At 44.5% G+C, this 16,598-nt stretch overlaps 1 protein-coding gene across 1 annotated transcript in view; it reads left to right on the top strand.

The window, feature by feature from the left end:
- THADA (THADA armadillo repeat containing) overlaps positions 1 to 16,598 on the top strand; it is a 906,435-nt gene that overhangs the window by 564,452 nt on the left and 325,385 nt on the right. The window contains 1 exon segment of the mRNA XM_075341438.1: positions 11,601 to 11,769. Coding sequence (XP_075197553.1) covers positions 11,601 to 11,769 — 169 coding nt within the window.

The raw sequence follows: 16,598 nt of genomic DNA, 5'->3' as shown, positions 1-16,598 counted from the left end.
CAACCCCCTAGATCAGTGTTTCTCAATTCCAGTCCTCAATACCTACCAACAGATCATGTTTTCAGGTTTTCCTCAATCAGGTTTTCAGGATTTCCTTAATGTTGCACAGGTGATGGAATTATCCCCTGTCTAATATTGAGGAAAACCTGAATACATGATCTATTGTTGGGTCTTGAGGACTGGAGTTGAGAAACACTGCCCTAGATTGACTGTTCCTAAGTGTTCTTCCTCCCTTCTGAGATCTCACACTATTCAGTACACACTGCAGCTGTCAGTCAGGCCGGTTGGGCTGAGACTGAATATACTGCGTCTCATGAAAACAATTCCTAGGTGTTCCTCCTCCCTGCTAAGATCTCACACTACTCAGTGCAAGATGTAGCTGTCAGTGACGCCAGCTGGGCTGAGACTGAATATACTGCGTCTCATGAAAACAATTCCTAGGTGTTCCTCCTCCCTGCTAAGATCTCACACTACACAGTGCAAGATGTAGCTGTCAGTGACGCCAGCTGGGCTGAGACTGAATATACTGCGTCTCATAAAAACCTTTCCTAGGTGTTCCTCCTCCCTGCTAAGATCTCACACCACTCAGTACAAGCTGCAGCTGCCAGTGAGGCCGGCTGGGCTGAGACTGAATATACTGGGTCTCATGAAATTTCTCACTCTATAGTTGGACTCCTAAAATGAGTATTTCTCCAACCCCCTTGGTTGACAGTTCCTAAGTGTTCCTCTTCCCTGCTGAGATCTCTCACTACTCAGTACAAGCTGCAGCTGCCAGTGACTCCGGCTGGGCTGAGAGTGAATATACTGGGACCCATGAAATCTCTCACTCTCTTACTCTATAGTTGGATTCCTAAAATGAGTATTTCTCAAACCCCCTAGATTGATCGTTCCTCAGTGTCCATCCTCCCTGCTGAGATCTCACACTACTCAGTACAAGCTGCAGCTGTCAGTGAGGCCGGCTGGGCTGAGACTGAATATACTGGGTCTCATGAAATCTCTCACTCTATAGTTGGACTCCTAAAATCAGTATTTCTCCAACCCCCTAGATTAACCGTTCCTAAGTGTCCCTCCTCCCTGCTGAGATCTCACACTACTCCTAAAATAAGTATTGTGAAAAGACTAATCGGTGGGAGATGCTTTTTAGAATGAGTTTCCTCTTCCAGCAGAGCCATTTACACTCTGCATTGCTTTTTAGGTTTTGACTTTGGAATTGTTAGATTTTTAGGGCAACTGCAAATTGGATCCTGCAGTTCACATGACTCATTGCTACTAACATTCTTTTTTTTCTCCTTTTCCTCTTTTCCACTCAATGATGGGAAATGATACAGCAAGCGGGATTATTTTTTTTTCTTTTTTGCTATAATGAACTGAAATGTAATTATGTGTTTACTTGCCGAGAACCCCACCTTATGTAACCAGATGCACAAGCATGTAATAAAAGATCTGCATTTCATATGCTTTTTGAGAAGTCCCCAGCGCTCAGTCGCTGCCAGCAGCACAACTTGGCCCCGCTCCCATTTTCCAGACTTCCCACTGAGCCAGAGCCAAATTCCTTTGGGAAATCATTTCCCCGAAGGTCAGAATAGAAAGGAGGACATTCTTCAGCAGGGCCGTTTCTGTTAATATAGAAATCTAAACATCTGCAACAATATGTGTTGTTTATATGTGCAAGGGAGAAAAATGTTCATGCACGTCCTGCGGCTTAATATATTGCAGAGCAGCGTTAATCGGCGCTTGTGGAAAGAATCTGGATGAAGCTCGGCCACATTCTTTTTTTTTTCTTAACCTACAACAACAGAGTTTCTGTGTCTTAAGTAGTTTACAACCAGTTATTTCCTCTTCGGAGAACTGATCGATTGTTTAAACATTCACAAGATGGTTTTTTTTTCCAAACAGGTAGTTTTTTTGCCTGGCTCCACCCAAAAATATGAATATTTTGATGTTACTGAGATTAAAGGGAACCAACCAGCAGGATTTTCATATATAAAGTAAAGCCAGTGCTATACTGGTGCTAGGAGGCTGGATGTAAGCATAGCTTCTGTTCAGAGATTGGATGTTTTATTTCAGAAATATGTGCAAGTAAAGTTCCAGCAATGCACTGTTATTTGATTGACAGGTGCAACAGGAAGGGAATATGTGCTATCTATTCCTGCCCCTGTCTGCCTGCTCCGGAATTAACATCTATGATGGCTACACTAGAAGGAAGGCCAGACAGACAGACGGGGCAGGAATAGATGGCAAGAACAGACCCACATATTCCCTTCCTGTTGCACCTGTCAATCAAATAGTGCATTGCTGGAACTGCTCATTCTTTGAAATCTGCATAAAAAATGCACTTATTTGACAAAACAGTCAGGAAAAAAAATTGAAGGTGTTTGTGACTTTGCTGGCACTGTAAAAAGCAGCATATTATTAGAATGGATTTGCATAAAACCAAGGCAAATCTGCAGCTAAAAAAGCAGCAAAAACGCTCCAAAAAAGCCCTGTGTGAACATAGCCTAAAAATGCAACACTTTTTAAGCATTTTTGGTGAATAAAACTAACTTTATTAAACATGTACTGTAGACAAAGCACACATGTAAGGGTACTTTCACACTTGCGTTTTTTTCCTTTTGGCGCAATCCGCCCTTTTGGAAAACAGCGGAATCCGTTAACGGATTTCGCTGTTTCCCATAGACTTGTATGGATGACGGATTGTGCCAAAAGTACCTGCGTTGCTTCCGCTGGGCGGAAGGAACGCAGCATGTAATGTTTTTTGAGCGGCGGAATCCTTTATTTTTCACTGCGCATGCTCATCTTTTTTTTTTTTTTTTAATCACAGAAACTTTATTTTGTCTCTCGGTGGCCGAACGTTCAGCTGAGCGCCCGGCAGCCGGCTATTGAGAGTGCTCAGCTGATCACCCGGCAGCCGGCTTTTGAGAGCGCTCAGCTGATCGCCTGGTAGCCGACTTTTGAGAGCGCTCAGCTGAGTGCCCAGCAGCCGGCTTTTGAGAGCGCTCAGCTGAGTGCCCAGCAGCCGGCTTTTGAGAGCGCTTAGCTGAGTGCCCGGCAGCCGGCTTTTGAGAGCGATCAGCTGATTGTTCACAATAGTCTGCTGCCGGTAAAACTGTAAAGAAGAAAAAGAAAAAAAAAAGCTTTCCGTTGTTTTGTACGATCCTTTGCATCCGTTGTGCCGTTATATGCAACGCATCCGTTGCATCCGTCACACAACGCAATGCAACGGATGCCGTTCAACGCAAGTGTGAAACTAGCCTAATATATACCTAAAAATAAATTATGCAAAAAATGGACAAAAATGCAGATAAAACAAACATTTTGAACTCAGTGTTGTTACTGCCAAGACAGTCGGGTTCGAGTGCAGAAAACAATCACATCAAAAACACTGAGTGTGAACATAGACTTAAAGAGCGTGTTCAATCTGAGATAATTATGCTAGATGGAATGGATACTCCACCTTTGAGGCTCGCGCCTATTTTAGCAAAGATGTCCCCGACCTCCATCTGCCTAATAAGTCGGCCACTTTTTCCTGGTACTCCGCTGTTACCGTAGCTCTCATTGAAGTCAGCAACCAGCATGTGGCAGCCAGTGGCCACTTCAACAGTTAGGGCCGAAGTAAGGGGCCCCCTTTTCTGAAGAAAATTACAGGTCTCAGAAGGGCTACTCACATCTGAAATGCAAGGATTCCGCCAAACAACTTTCCTTATCTTCGATTTTTAGCCCTCCCCTATGGATGATACCCAGATATTAATCTTTACTGAGATTTTGCAGCAGATCTGGGCTTTAAAGGGAATCTGTCAACAGGTTTTTGCTACCTCATCTGAGAGCAACATAATGTAAGCAAGGAGATTCTGAATCCAACGATATATCACATTGAGTGTAATAAAAAAAATTGAGTTTTAAGCATGTAGCTGAGATGGGAGAGCTGCCTCTGTCCACACCAAGCAATCAATCGACATTATGCATTGACAGTGAGATGTCAATCACAGCAGGGGGCATGTTGGACTCCTATGCCTGTGCCAGCTAGTCCTGCAATGTTGATCACAAGGCAATAAAGCCACTAGTTTAAGTAAACTCAAGGAACCTCAAGACCCACCTCTTCCAACAAGCCTACAACCTACAACAGCCCTCAGTCCAGTAGACCACTGCGCAACCAGCTCTGTCCTCACCTACTGTACCATCACCCATTCCCTGTAGACTGTGAGCCCTCGCGGGCAGGGTCCTCTCTCCTCCTGTACCAGTCTGTTTCGTACTGTTAATGATTGTTGTACGTATACCCTCTTTCACTTGTAAAGCACCATGGAATAAATGGCGCTATAATAATAAATAATAATAAACACTGGCTCACACACAGATAAGAGAGGAATGGTTGGTTTTTATTTTTCAGCCCTTGCAGCATGCTGTCCTCAGCTTACATAGCAAAAACCTGCTGACAGATTCCCTTTAAAAAAGAATGGTCAGCTCCACTGATTGATATATACATATACAGTGCCTATAAGTAATATTCAACCCCCTGCAGATTTAGCAGGTTTACACATTCGGAATTAACTTGGCATTGTGACATTTGGACTGTAGATCAGGCTGGAAGTGTGAAATGCACTGCTGCAAAAGAGAATGTTATTTCTTTTTTTTTTTTTTTTTTTTTTAAATTGTGAAAAGTTTATTCAGAGGGTAATTTATTATTCAACCCCTCAATCCACCAGAATTCTGTTTGGTTCCCCTAAAGTATTAAGAAGTATTTCAGGCACAAAGAACAATGAGCTTCACATGTTTGGATTAATTATCTCTTTTTCCAGCCTTTTCTGACTAATTAAGACCCTCCCCAAACTTGTGAACAGCACTCATACTTGGTCAACATGGGAAAGACAAAGGAGCATTCCAAGGCCATCAGAGACAAGATCGTGGAGGGTCACAAGGCTGGCAAGGGGTACAAAACCCTTTCCAAGGAGTTGGGCCTACCTGTCTCCACTGTTGGGAGCATCATCCGGAAGTGGAAGGCTTATGGAACTACTGTTAGCCTTCCACGGCCTGGACAGCCTTTGAAATTTTCCACCCGTGCCGAGGCCAGGCTTGTCCGAAGAGTCAAGGCTAACCCAAGGACAACAAGGAAGGAGCTCCGGGAAGATCTCATGGCAGTGGGGACATTGGTTTCAGTCAATACCATAAGTAACGTACTCTACCGCAATGGTCTTCGTTCCAGACGAACCCGTAAGGTACCTTTACTTTCAAAGCGTCATGTCAAGGCTCGTCTACAGTTTGCTCATGATCATTTGGAGGACTCTGAGACAGACTGGTTCAAGGTTCTCTGGTCTGATGAGACCAAGATCGAGATCTTTGGTGCCAACCACACACGTGACGTTTGGAGACTGGATGGCACTGCATACGACCCCAAGAATACCATCCCTACAGTCAAGCATGGTGGTGGCAGCATCATGCTGTGGGGCTGTTTCTCAGCCAAGGGGCCTGGCCATCTGGTCCGCATCCATGGGAAGATGGATAGCACGGCCTACCTGGAGATTTTGGCCAAGAACCTCCGCTCCTCCATCAAGGATCTTAAGATGGGTCGTCATTTCATCTTCCAACAAGACAACGACCCAAAGCACACAGCCAAGAAAACCAAGACCTGGTTCAAGAGGGAAAAAATCAAGGTGTTGCAGTGGCCTAGTCAGTCTCCTGACCTTAACCCAATTGAAAACTTGTGGAAGGAGCTCAAGATTAAAGTCCACATGAGACACCCAAAGAACCTAGATAACTTGGAGAAGATCTGCATGGAGGAGTGGGCCAAGATAACTCCAGAGACCTGTGCCGGCCTGATCAGGTCTTATAAAAGACGATTATTAGCTGTAATTGCAAACAAGGGTTATTCCACAAAATATTAAACCTAGGGGTTGAATAATAATTGACCCACACTTTTATGTTGAAAATTTATTAAAATTTAACTGAGCAACATAACTTGGTTTGTAAGATTTATGCATCTGTTAATAAATCCTGCTCTTGTTTGAAGTTTGCAGGCTCTAACTTATTTGCATCTTATCAAACCTGCTAAATCTGCAGGGGGTTGAATACTACTTGTAGGCACTGTATATATATATATATATATATATATATATATATTATAAAACCTGAAACCTGTTCCAGGAGAAAAAAACAGAGGAACAGGAGAAAAAACAGAGGAACAGCACAACACAGAGTGTTGAGAGGTTGTCCTACAATTGCCTCCTGATTAGATTGGGACTGGTGCCCGCTCAATGAATTTCATAATCTGTGTGAGGCTATCAGGGGCGGTACTATGCCGGCAGCCATCTTGGTATACGCATTATAGTTGCAGATATTGGATGTCTTGGTTTTCCGAGACTTTCAGATGCACGGTGTGTGTCAGCGACGGTTTCAGTACAGTACGTGCTTTCTACGTCCCTGGAGTCTCCTCTTTCCACAGCTGTTGTGTGTCTGGGTTGCCATGAGAATTCGGAGCATTACGGTGATGAGTCACGGCTCCGCCACAATGATGTCTCTTTCCTGTGGATGCTTAAACCATTAGCAATCAAAGAAAACCAGCGCGAGTCAGCAGCGGAGGAATGCACACGGCCTTCCAGCTGATAATTTATAAATAATGCAAAACTGACATTGGCAAGAAGGGATAGAATAGGTGACTCACCACCCTAAAAAAATAAACCGGGCCATATTAAGAGCCCTGGGCTCATGACACGAATGTCAGGATGTGTCCTCAGATGAATCTTACAATAAACGGGAGTATTTTCCACCTCCATAGCCGCCTCTACGTCATGTATTATTGCATTCTGCGCTCATTGCATCTCTCCCGATAACACAGATCTGCAAGGAACAAAGTATTTAAAAAGTAAGAGGTGATTTTTGTATACTTTCAATCGCTGAACTCCATAAAAATACCTAAAAAAATTCTATCATGTACAGTTTTTTTCACAAACACTGACTCCAAACACAAACGGTGCTATGCTGGTACTAGGATGCTGAATGTAAACATAGCTTTTGTTCTGAGATTGAATGCTCTCTTTCAGAAATATGTGCAAGTAAAGTTCCAGCAATGCACTGTTATTTGATTGACAGGTGCAACAGGGGGGGGAATATGTGAGTCCGGTCTTGCTATTTATTCCTGCCCCTGTCTGCCTGCCTGGTCTTCCTCCCACTGTAGCCATCATAGATGGTAATTCCTGCACAGACAGACAGGGGCAGGAATAGATAGCAAGACATGACCCACATATTCCCTTCCTTTTGCACCTGTCAATCTAATTGCAGTACATTGCTGGAACTTTACTTACACATATTTCGGGAATAAAACCTTCAATCTCTGAACAAAAGCTATATTCATACGTCCTTCGCAAAGATTAACCTGCCCAATTCCAGCCTTGCTGAAGCATCCCCAGATCATCACCGATCCTCCACCAAATATCACAGTGGGTGCAAGACACTGTGGCTTGTACGCCTCTCCAGGTCTCCATCTACCCATTAGACAACCAGGTGTTAGGCAAAGCTGAAAATTAGGTAAGGAAGATTCAAGAAACCTGTTTGCACAGGATGTATGGATAAAGCCGCATACAAGTTATCCTGGAAAAACAGTTGCTTCCTTCTGCTCAGGCAATGTTCCCCAACTCTGAGGACTGTTTTTTCCGCCAGGACAATGCGCCATGCCACACAGCTAGGTCAATCGATGTGTGGATGAAGGACTCCTACATCAAAACTCTGTCATGGCCAGCCCAATCTCCAGACCTGAATCCCATTGAAAACCTCTGGAATGTAATCAAGAGGAAGATGGAGAGCCACAAGCCATCAAACAAAGAAGAACTGCTTAAACATTTGCACCAGGAGTGGCATAAGGTCACCAAAAAACAGTGTGAAAGACTGGTGGAAAGCATAACAAGCTGCATGAAAGCTGTGATTAAAAATCATGGTTATTCCACGAAATATTGATTTCTGAACTCTTCCGGAGTTAAAAATTATTAGTATTGTTGTTTCTAAATGATTATGAACTTGTTTTCTTTGCATTATTTGAGGTCTGAAATCAATGTATTGTTTTGCTATTTTGACTATTTCTCATTTTCAGAAAATAAATACAAAATGTATTGCTTGGAAATTCGGAGACGTGTCAGTAGTTTATAGAATAAAAGAACAATTTACATTTTACTCAAAAATATAAAGAGACAAATCAGAAAAACTGAAAATTTTGTAGTGGTCTCTTAATTTTTGCCAGAGCTGTATAGATATATATATACAGTTTGTCCACCCATATCCTGTCCACTGCCATTAACTTGAGAACGGCGGCAGCTATCGCTTCACGTCCGCAGCCTTGTGAGTGTTACACGTTCTAATCATAGCATTTCTGTATGTAAGGTGTCGATTCGTATTGAATTGATGATGCCCTACAACTTTGTAATTCACTTTTTTTCTCTCTCTCGTTCCGTTTTCGAGAGAAAAATGTTAACTCTGTTGTTTTCCACCAGGTGGCGCTAAAGGTGGTTTCATTGTGTAGCGCATGGCTACTTTACTATACCTAGACACCACTTCTATGCCTATAGCTGCCGCCGTTCTCAAGTTAATGGCGGTGGACAGGATATGGGTGGGCACACTGTATACTGTATATATTGTGTACATTTTTGGCCACAATAAAGATATTTATTGACATCTCGCTTGTCATTTCACTCAAATCCATGCATGATGGTTAAAAATGGAACTGTTTTTTTTTTTTTTTTTGTCTGTTTGTTTTTTAAACCAGGGCATAAGGAAATATAAGGATCAGTCATTGGATTTGAAACAATTGTCATAGACCCAAATTTTCCATACCCGCGTACCATAACCCGCATAACCAGTTCACTATAGTGTTGCAGATTTTTTTTTCCCAACCAAATGATAGAAACCTAACAAGACCCCATTATATAATATATAGGGTCAGTCATATCTGCCTTGTGTTAGAAACAGTGCCACACCTGGCTGGAGGTTGTGTCTGGTATTACAGCCTAGCCCCATTCACTTTAGCCTGGCACAAAAAAATAACTGGAAAACACATTTATTTTTTATTTGGAAATTTTCTTCTCTGTGAGTTATTCTAGGTCCTGTACTCTCTGGTTATACATTTTGGATGCCTGATGACAGCAAGTCCAATAATAGATTTCATAATGATTCTTGGATTTATAAGATGTGACGTTTCCTTTTATTCTTCTTTAATATCCAGAGGCAAAAAATGTGTTGCTACTGTTAGAATAATTATATATGATGTTATAATTTCCATTGCCTGCCTTTCCTAGAGCTGAAGAATGTGAATGTCCACCCTTAAAGGGAATGCGTCAGCTGGTTTTGGCTATGTAATCTTAGAGCAGCATGATGTAGCGCCTGAGAGCCTGATTCCAGTGATGTGTCACTTACATGGGCGACACGGTGGCTCAGTGGTTAGCACTGTAGTCTTGCAGCGCTGGGGTCCTGGGTTCAAATCCTACCAAGGACACCATCTGCAAGGAGTTTGTATGTTCTCCCCGTGATTGCGTGGGTTTCCTCCGGGTACTCCGGTTTCCTCCCACACTCCAAAGACATACAGATGGGGACTCTAGATTGTGAGCCCCAATGGGGACAATGTTGCCAATGTATGTAAAGCGCTGTGGAATTAATAGCGCTACATAAATGAATAAAATTATTATTATTATTATTATTACTGGGCCGTGTGCTGCTCTTTCACTGAATACAGTTTTCTCAGCAGGAGATTATCACTACAGGACTGTCTGCCTTTGGCCTCCTAGTTCTGCTCTGTACAACCCTGCCCCCCACCACTCATTAGTAGCTTTCTGCCTATCTACAGTGTACACAGAACATGGCCAATCAGTCGTATAAAGGCCCCGTCACACTAAGCAACATCGCTGCTAACGAACAACTTTTGTGACGTAGCAGCGATGTTGCTAGCGATGTTGCTTAGTGTGACATCCAGCAACAACCTGGCCCCTGCTGTGAGGTCGCTGGTTGTTGCTGAATGTCCTGGGCCATTTTTTAGTTGTTGCTGTCCCGCTGTGAAGCACAGATCGCTGTGTGTGACAGCGAGACAGCAACAACTAAATGTGCAGGCAGCAGGAGCCGTATTCTGCGGAGGCTGGTAACCAATGTAAACATCGGGTAACCAAGAAGCCCTGTCCCTGGTTACCCGATATTTACCTTCGTTACCAGCCTCCTCCGCTCTGTCAGTGCCGGCTCCTGCTTCTTGCACATGTAGCTGCAGGACACATCGGGTTAATTAACCCAATGTGTGCTGTAACTAGGAGAGCAGGGAGCCAGCGCTAAGCGGTGTGCGCTGCTCCCTGCTCTCTGCACGTGTAGCTGCGTGCGCTGGTAACCAAGGTAAATATCGGGTTGGTTACCCGATATTTACCTTAGTTACCAAGCGCAGCATCTTCCACGCGGCGCTGCTGGCTGGGGGCTGGTCACTGGTTGCTGGTGAGCTCACCAGAAACTCGTGTAGCCACGCTCCAGCGATCCCTGCCAGGTCAGGTTGCTGGTGGGATCGCTGGAGCGTCGCAGTGTGACATCTCACCAGCAACCTCCTAGCAACTTACCAGCGATCCCTATCAGGTTTGATCGTTGTTGGGATCGCTGGTAAGTTGTTTAGCGTGACTGGGCCTTAATACAGGGCTCAGAATCTAGCTCTATGGCAGAGAAAACAGTGATTGTATCAAAATAACAGCATGCAGACCAGTAAGTGACACATCACTGGAGTCCGGGTCTCTGCCCCTATATCATGCTACTCTCAGATTACATAGCAAAATTCTAGTGACAGATTCCCTTTAAATACCATATTGTTCTCTACTGTAACTTTCACCCTTTTCAGTCTCTTCACTTAAGGCCGCTTTACACACTGCGATATCAGTACCGATATCGCTAGCGAGCGTACCCGCCCCCATCGGTTGTGCTACACGGGCCAATCGCTGCCCATGTCGCACAACATCGCCCGGACCCGTCACACGGACTTACCTTGCCTGCGACGTCGCTGTGACCGGCGCACCGCCTCCTTTCTAAGGGGGCGGTTCGTTCAGCGTCACAGCGACGTCACAGCAGCGTCACTGAACCGCCGCCCAATAGAAGCGGAGGAGCGGAGATGAGCGGGACGTAACATCCCGCCCACCTCCTTCCTTCCGCATTGTGGCCGGGAGGCAGGTAAGGAGAGCTTCCTCGTTCCTGTGGTGTCACACGGAGCGATGTGTGCTGCCGCAGGAACGAGGAACAACTTCGTTACTGCTGCAGTAACGATATTTGAGTATGGACCCCCATGTCGCCGATGAGCGATTTTTCACGTTTTTGCGATGATGAAAAATCACTCATAGGTGTCACACGCAACGGCATCGCTAAAGCGACCGGATGTGCTTCACAAATTCCGTGACCCCCAACGACTTCACTTGAGCGATGTCGCAGCGTGTAAAGCCATCTGTACTCCCCTGCAGTTTTCGTCTCTTCTCGTCCTCTTTCCAATAGTGCATTGCAGTCAGCTTCACATTTGATTGTAAGCTCCGCTGATAAACCTGTAAAGGATTATGTCTTCTGTTTGATGTTGACTACATTTGGGTTCTTAATAACTTTTTATTTTTGTTTTCCCCCAGATGTGGCCACTCACCAGTTCACCGTTCACGGGAGATGGCGGCACGAGCTCTCGTTCCCTTTCTCATGGTACAAGACATTCCTCAAACTGCCGCAAACCTGCTACGGAGCCTTCCAGACTGCAGCATCGGTGTTGTTCGGCAGAACCACATCCATGGTGTGCTTCTTCAGGTATTGCCCATTCACTAAAAAAGAAAAAATTCAGCTCACCCGTATATGTATTCGCTCAGTTCAGATGGGAGGCAGGCAGTCCACCAGACAGGCAGGTCCGTAAGGCAAATAGAAGGAATAAGATGGGACTCCGCACCAGTTCCAGGGTAGAAAAATATATGTCCAACGAAAAAATATATAAAATATAGAAACTTCCAAAGAAAACATCATCGATTCCATGAAGATATCATGGCTTGACGCGTTTCGGACAGTTGGAATGTAAGAAAAGTCCTTAATCATGATTCAGGACTTTTCTTGCATTCCAACTGTCCAAAACACGTCAAGCCATGATATGTTCATGGAATCGATGATGTTTTCTTTGGATTTTTAACTTTTTGAATAAAGTATCTATATTTTATATATTTTTTCGTTGGATATATATTTTTCTACCCTGGAACTGGTGCTGAGTCCCGTCTTACTCCTTCTAATTGCCCATTCATTGCATCCCTGACTAGTCATCTTTTCATGCTTAGAGTCCCTATCACCAATCTGGGGCTGCCCTTTTTATTTAAAGGGAACCAACCAGCAGGATTTTGCTATATGAGGTGCGGGCTCTGCCATACAGGCACTCAGATTCTGAATCCAGGCATACCTGTTCTAGAAAGATCTGATGCTTGGTTGCAGAAATATCTTTAATCAAAGTTGCAGAAAAGCACTTTTTGATTGATGGGTGCAACATGGGCGGGTCTTTGTGGGTCAGGTCCTCGTGTCCATTCCTTCTCCTCTGGGTAAGCTTACGGGTCACGGAAAATGGCACAAAAACATCACCACTTTTTTTTGGACAAATTTCTTAATTTTTTTTAACTCCTTAGATAAATGTAAACCTCTACATGTTTGGTATCCACGAACTCGCACCGACCTAAGGAATCATACAGACACGTCAGTTGTACCATATAGTGAACACAGTGAATAAAATATCCCAAAAACTATCTTTTTTTTGCAATTTTTCCGCACTTGGAATTTTTGTTTCAGTTTTCCAGTACACTATATGGTAAAACTTGTAGTTTCATTTAAAAGTACAACTTGTCCCGCAAAAAAACATGCCCTCATGTGGCCAGGTTGACGGAAAAATAAAGAGTTACGGCTCTTGGAAGAGGGGGAGCAAAAAAAAAACAAAAACGAAAAATCTGCCGGGGGTTAAGAGGTTAAGAAAAGTGTGGGCAGCCTCAAACTGTTGATTTTTTAAAATAATACTTAGCAAGAGTGACCAGAAAAGTCCCTAATATTCCCCAAAAGGACCCAAACTTCTGGTTTGTGGGATCCCAATTTTTCTGGATCCGGAAACGGAATGGTAAGGTGTTTACAGAGCGAAATCCCACATGTTGTACATGCTGTCTGATCTGTGGACATCATAGTAAATAAATGGAGAAGCTGGGAGTCCAGTGGGAGGTCCTGCTACATGATTGACAGCTCTCTCTGCACCCAGGAGAGACTGTCAATCACTGACTAGGACCGCCCACTGGACTTATGGTACAAGCACCAGGGATTTCAATTAATAAAATGCAAGTTTTGCTGAAACGTTTCAACAAAAATATATATGAGTCTAATCAGCTTCTCCTGCTCCATAACATACTGTCTACAGTATCAAATACTATTTTCAAAATGACAGGTTCCCTTTAACTAAATAAGAGCAGCCCCAAAAGCAAGTCTGTCAGTGCAAATTGAGCATTCAAACCAAGCATTGGCACTCTGTGCACATTGGTGCGGCTGAGGAGTTCCTTGCAATTTCCCACCTACTTGTTTTCTATCTGTATCTATCCTCCTCTTCCTCCAGTAAAGTCAGAGCTGTCAATCAAGGACAAGAAGGGCGGAGATTGAGGCAAAAAAAAAAAAGTGGATGGGAAGATGCAATGAACTGTTTGACCATGTCACGGGGGCACAGAACGTCTGTGCTTGGTTTGAACAATCTTAAGTGCTTAATAGGAACCTGTCAGGTGCAATATGCACCCAGAACCACGAGCAGTTCTGGGTGCATATTGCTAATCCCTGTCTAACCGTCCCTGTATACACTAACATAGATAAAGGGATCTTTAGAAAAAGTATTTCTAAAGATCTTTTATCGTATGCTAATGAGCGCGGGGACTAGTCCCAAGGATGTCATTTCCCTTGCTAGTCAGCCTCGTTAGCATGTTAGTACACCCCTGTGGGTGTGCTAACATGCAAATGAATGCGCAGTGTCAGCGGATGGTTGCGCTCCCCTCTCCGCTGCCATCGCTGCTCGACGCTGGATTTTGGCTCAGTGTGCATGACCCCGGAGTTTGGGTCATGCGTACACCTGGCTTCATAGTGCGCATGACCAAAACTCTGGGGTCATGCGCACTGCGTCAGGCGGCGATGGCAGCAGAGAGGTGAGCTCCTCCTCTGACGCTGCACATTCATTAGCATGATAGCACACACGCAGGGGCGTACTAACATGCTAATGGAGCAGACTAGCAAGGGAAGCAACGCCCTTGGGACTAGTCCCTGCGCTCATTAGCATATCTTAAAGGATCTTTTCAAATACTTTTTCTAAAGATTTCTTTATCTATACTGCCAGATGCAGGGATTAGCAATATACACCCAGAACTGTTTGTGGTTCTGGTTGCATATTGCTCCTGACAAGTTCCCTTTAAAAATATATTAAAGCATTGTCAATCTGCTAAGGTTTCTAGATTTCATCAAGTACTCTCAATATTATTCGTTTCATATCCCATAACAGAAACTACCTAAAGGTAGTAGTCCTATCCACAGCATCTATTATCACCAGGGGGGGGTGACCCATGGGATCCCACTGATCACCAGAATGGCGGTCCTGTGTTCCCTTTGTAAATAGTGCCACAGTGAGCAGTTATGACCACCTCTCCATTCTCGGCATATAGGACTGGTGGTCGCACGTGCTCACTGCAGCTCCAGTCACACTGGGGACTTTGCCCTTTACTATAGGATTCCCTCTTTTGCTTGTTTGAGAAATTGTGACAGGAGGAGAATCCGTCCATTGCTGATGACCGTATAGGAATAGTCTGCTACAAATGGATGTTCTCCATTCGCACATATACAGGAGTCTAAAGCCCCCGTCACATTTAGTGACTTACCAGCGATCCCGAAAATGATGCGACCTAATAAGGATCGCTGGTGAGATGTCACACAGTCAGACCTTACCAACGGCTAAGTAACGATACAGGTCCCAGTAGTGACCTGTATAACGATCTCGGCTGTCATTGGGACCCTGTCACACAGCGTCAAACACAGCGATGCGTCCTGCCCAGCAGGACATCGCCTTTGAAGAAAATAGTCCCAACCATTCATCAACGACTAGAGATCTCACAGCAGAGTCCTGATCACTGGTAGGTGTCACATATAACGAGATCACTGCTGAGTCACGAAAACGGTGACACAGGAACGATCTCGTTAGCGATCTCATGTGTGACCGGGCCTTAACACTTGGCAGAAGTCATGGTGATTATCATAAGGTGAACTCAGCCCCTAATCTTTACTCAGCCCTTTATCTTTGCTCAGCCCTTTATCTTTGCTCAGCCCTTTATCTTTGCTCAGCCCTTTATCTTTGCTCAGCCCTTTATCTTTGCTCAGCCCTTTATCTTTGTACAACACAAAAGAAACCGCTGGAGGTTCACAGTGCAAATCTATCTTTAGAAAAATGTGATTAATACCACAGTGTAAAGGTGGGAAACTGCAAGGTGGAACAGCATCCAAACCATCACCCTCCTCTGAGACACACAGGCAGATTACACATAAGGGCAAATACATTTCATAAGCTCACAAATCAGAAGCTGTGGATAGATATGAGATAGATGGATGGATAGTGATAAGCAGTTCTGAGAAATAGATACTGTAGATGGAAACTATATATACAGAGTATAGGGAGATACTGTAGATATATACAAAACATAGATGTGATAGATGGATTAGATCTGGGGCGGGCAACCTCTGGCCTGCGGGATGTATGAGGCCCACAATGACGTTTTCTCTAGCCCATGAGCAGATTCCCAGGGACCGCAGTGCTTGGGCGCCAACCGCGTCTTGATGGCTACTGACCCTTTAAACCCTGCATGCATTGTTTAATGCTGAACGCTACAATGCATATATTGCAGGATTGATAATTTTGTGCGGCCCCCGAATAATGTTAGAAATCTCCAAATGGTCACCAGCAGAAAAAAGATTCCCCACCCCTGACTTGGATGGATAGATACAGGATGGATGGATACGGGATGGATGGGGGATGGATGGATGTGGGATGGATGGATGAGGGATGGATGGATGTGGGATGGATGGATGTGGGATGGATGGATGTGGGATGGATGGATGCGGGATGGATGGATGAAGGGATTCGGGAGGAATGAATGGATATGGGAGGGATGGATACCGGAAGAATGGATACGGGTTGGATGGATGGATGGATGGATACAGGAGGGAGGGAAGGATGGATGGATACGGGATGGATGTGGGATGGATGGATGCAGGATAAATGGATAAGGGATGGATGAATGGATTCGGGAGGGATGAATGGACAAGGGAGGGGTGGATATGGGAGGGATGGATACGAAATAGATGGATGGATACCGGAAGAATGGATACAGGAGGGAGGGAGGGATGGATGGATGGATACGGGATGGAGGGGGGATGGATGGATGCGGGATGGATGGATACAGGATGGATGGATGGATACGGGATGGATGAATGGATTCGGGAGGGATGAATGGATATGGGAGGGGTGGATATGGGAGGGATGGATACGAGAGAGATGGATGGATACCGGAAGAATGGATACGGGATGGATGGATACAGGAGGGAGG

Source organism: Anomaloglossus baeobatrachus, chromosome 3, assembly GCF_048569485.1.
Source record: "Anomaloglossus baeobatrachus isolate aAnoBae1 chromosome 3, aAnoBae1.hap1, whole genome shotgun sequence".
Classification (NCBI taxonomy): Eukaryota; Metazoa; Chordata; class Amphibia; order Anura; family Aromobatidae; genus Anomaloglossus; species Anomaloglossus baeobatrachus.
Note: the sequence above shows the minus strand (reverse complement) of the source record. Positions and strands in the feature narration are given on the sequence as shown.